Genomic DNA, 2,514 nt, shown 5'->3' with positions numbered 1-2,514 from the left:
CATGTTTTAGACAAATGTCTCAGTTGTGTACAGTAAATGAAATATTTTGTCATGTTCTAACCTGCGGATCACATCAGCCACTCTCTGGATCTTGCTATGTGGGTCGGTTCGATATAAGGATTCAGAGTACTCCACACAGATCCCCTCTTTTTTTGCAGCCGGAAGAAACGATGCCATGCCATAATTTCCATAATCCGTGTCTGAGTAAACAGTACCAATCCAAGTCCAGCCAAAGTGTTTCACCAGCTTTACCAATGCGTCAACTTGGAACTGATCACTGGGAATCGTTCTGAAAAACGTTGGGTACTGCTGCTTATCTGACAGGCAGGCACAGGTGGCAACATAACTCACCTATATTTACATGGAAAAATATTGTTATTGCTTTTTAATCCAAAGGCATATTTTATGCATTTCTTTATCAATAACAAACTATTTACCTGTGAGATGTTGAAGGCTGTAATGACGTGGGATATGCTGATGGATTCCAAAGATCCAGAATCTCCAACAACAGCCGTCACTACACCAGATTGGGAACAATTGTTGCCTTCGTAAAACATTGGGTCTTTACCATTCGATAGTTGAAACGCTGCGTCAGATGCCCCAGGCCCTGAGGTGCATGAGTCATAGATCTGATAACCAAGTTTGATGCCTGGCAGCAGCTCTGTACTGTTGTTTATTTCCTCAATGGCGAATATCATTGTACGAGAGAACTGCAGACTGCGAACACTTATGCTGCACAAAAACAATTATATTAGTGCTGAAATGGAGATTATATATTCATCAAAAAGTTGACATACACATAAAAGTTACAAGAAACAAATAAAATGACACACAGTATTAAATTATGTCCATTTTTGACAACAGACAAATGAGGTTATCTGTAATTAATTTTGCTGTATGCTGAACATAATTACACATAGATTAAAAGGCATCAAACTGTACAAATCAATAACATCTTTTTTATTAAATATTTTTATTTACATTATATCCATGTTAACCAAACAAAGTTCTAATGAAGTACAAAAAAATAATTATTATTTGCAGCAATTCAAAAAGTTTCCATTTTTATACTTTTGACAATCTTTTCCAACCAGTAGTTCCTCTCACTTACCCCCCTGTGCATCTTAAAGCTTCAGGCTTAGTGGTATAATTATAAATCGCTGTGTGCATTTTGTAGTGCATGGAGAAAACACCYCCAATAACAAAGTCACCATCTTTCGCAAATGCAGGTAAACGAACTGTGCCTCGCCGGGTACATTTTACTGATGAAGCCTCAGTAGTGACACCAACACCAGTCAGAATCGCATCAGACGAAATCCTTTGACTCAGACCAACCACTGACAACAGTGTTAACAAACTCACAGCTATTGTCAGACCCATGAAGACAGATCTGAATTATATTCTTCAAGTGTTAGCATTTTGTTTTTTTTTCTTTTCATTTGCTGATGTACCTCCTCTACCCTACGTCAGTTTGTCATTCACCAGTAACAAGCCAGCCTTGTTAATGATCTATTTGGGCTCCAGTTTGATATTTTTGTCACACTGAGTTGTGAAGTTTGTTTTTTGACACACTGTTCTGTGAATGGCATGAGCAATTGCATAAATAGCCTTGTACTGTGATGAGATGCTTAACTGAGATGTTTCAGTATACAGGCTTTTTTTCATCTCACTCTTATCTGAGTTAGCCCTATCTAAACGCATAAGGGAAAATGCACTTTGTGATATATGATTGAGACAAATTCATATTGCTTTGATGTCATGTACACACAATTGACACCAGGATTAGGATTAGGGAGTACCAGCTCATTACAGCTAATACAATGAAAGTGGGTGTTGGCAGCCTGCTCTAGGGTGCGTTTGTTTCCTTGTAGTGAGTGTGCCTAGAAAGAAAAGACAATTTTTTTCAGGCTTTTCAGGTAATTTCGATCAAACAGCATCCAAGTCCAGTGGAACTCTGTAAATTTTTTACTATTTTTCTCACTTTGTGCTTGTGGCAGTTGTGATCCTTGCACTAGGTTGCCTGGCAACTGATCAGCTGCACCTGCAGATCATTGCCACCTGATGACTTCTGGAGCTTTATAAGGAGCTCATTGTGGATCTGATCTTCGCTGGAACATCACCTATTGTTAGGTACTGATCCCTGCTCTGACAAAACTAGTTTTTGTATCTTTGAATTAACCAAGCCTCCTCTTTGTGTCACGCTCAAGCTTTCTGTGTGCTCCTGGAAGACGTCATCAGTTTAAATATAGGAATCCTCTGCGACCACCACGATAATACCTCTCCCTGCCTTTTCTGAAGGACTCACCGCCTGCCTCTGCCTCACCTCAATCTCTGGATCTTCACTCCTCATTACCGAGACTGTGCTGCCTCACCTGCCTGGACAAAGTCCTGAAACTGAAGACTTTTGATACTCACTATAAATAAACTCACTTACTTTTGTAATCTGTCTCTGAGTCGTTGTCCTTTTAAAACTACCTAACTGTGACACATCCTCAGTTCATGATAGTCATGTGG

At 39.4% G+C, this 2,514-nt stretch overlaps 1 protein-coding gene across 1 annotated transcript in view; it reads right to left on the bottom strand.

Moving 5' to 3' along the window:
• The window catches only part of LOC106519371 (extracellular calcium-sensing receptor-like), a 4,376-nt gene extending 3,191 nt beyond the window's left edge, over nucleotides 1-1,185 (bottom strand). The window contains exons 1-3 of the mRNA XM_014011006.1: nucleotides 1,112-1,185; nucleotides 438-732; nucleotides 62-351 (exon numbers count right to left, since the gene is read on the bottom strand). Of these exons, the coding sequence (XP_013866460.1) occupies nucleotides 62-351; nucleotides 438-732; nucleotides 1,112-1,182 (656 nt within the window). The 5' untranslated portion in view covers nucleotides 1,183-1,185. The remainder of the gene's footprint in view (nucleotides 1-61; nucleotides 352-437; nucleotides 733-1,111) is intronic.
• Between the last annotated feature and the right edge of the window lie 1,329 nt (nucleotides 1,186-2,514).

This window comes from Austrofundulus limnaeus, unplaced genomic scaffold, assembly GCF_001266775.1.
Source record: "Austrofundulus limnaeus strain Quisiro unplaced genomic scaffold, Austrofundulus_limnaeus-1.0 Scaffold76, whole genome shotgun sequence".
Taxonomy (NCBI): domain Eukaryota; kingdom Metazoa; phylum Chordata; class Actinopteri; order Cyprinodontiformes; family Rivulidae; genus Austrofundulus; species Austrofundulus limnaeus.
This window is presented reverse-complemented; position numbering and strand designations above follow the sequence as displayed.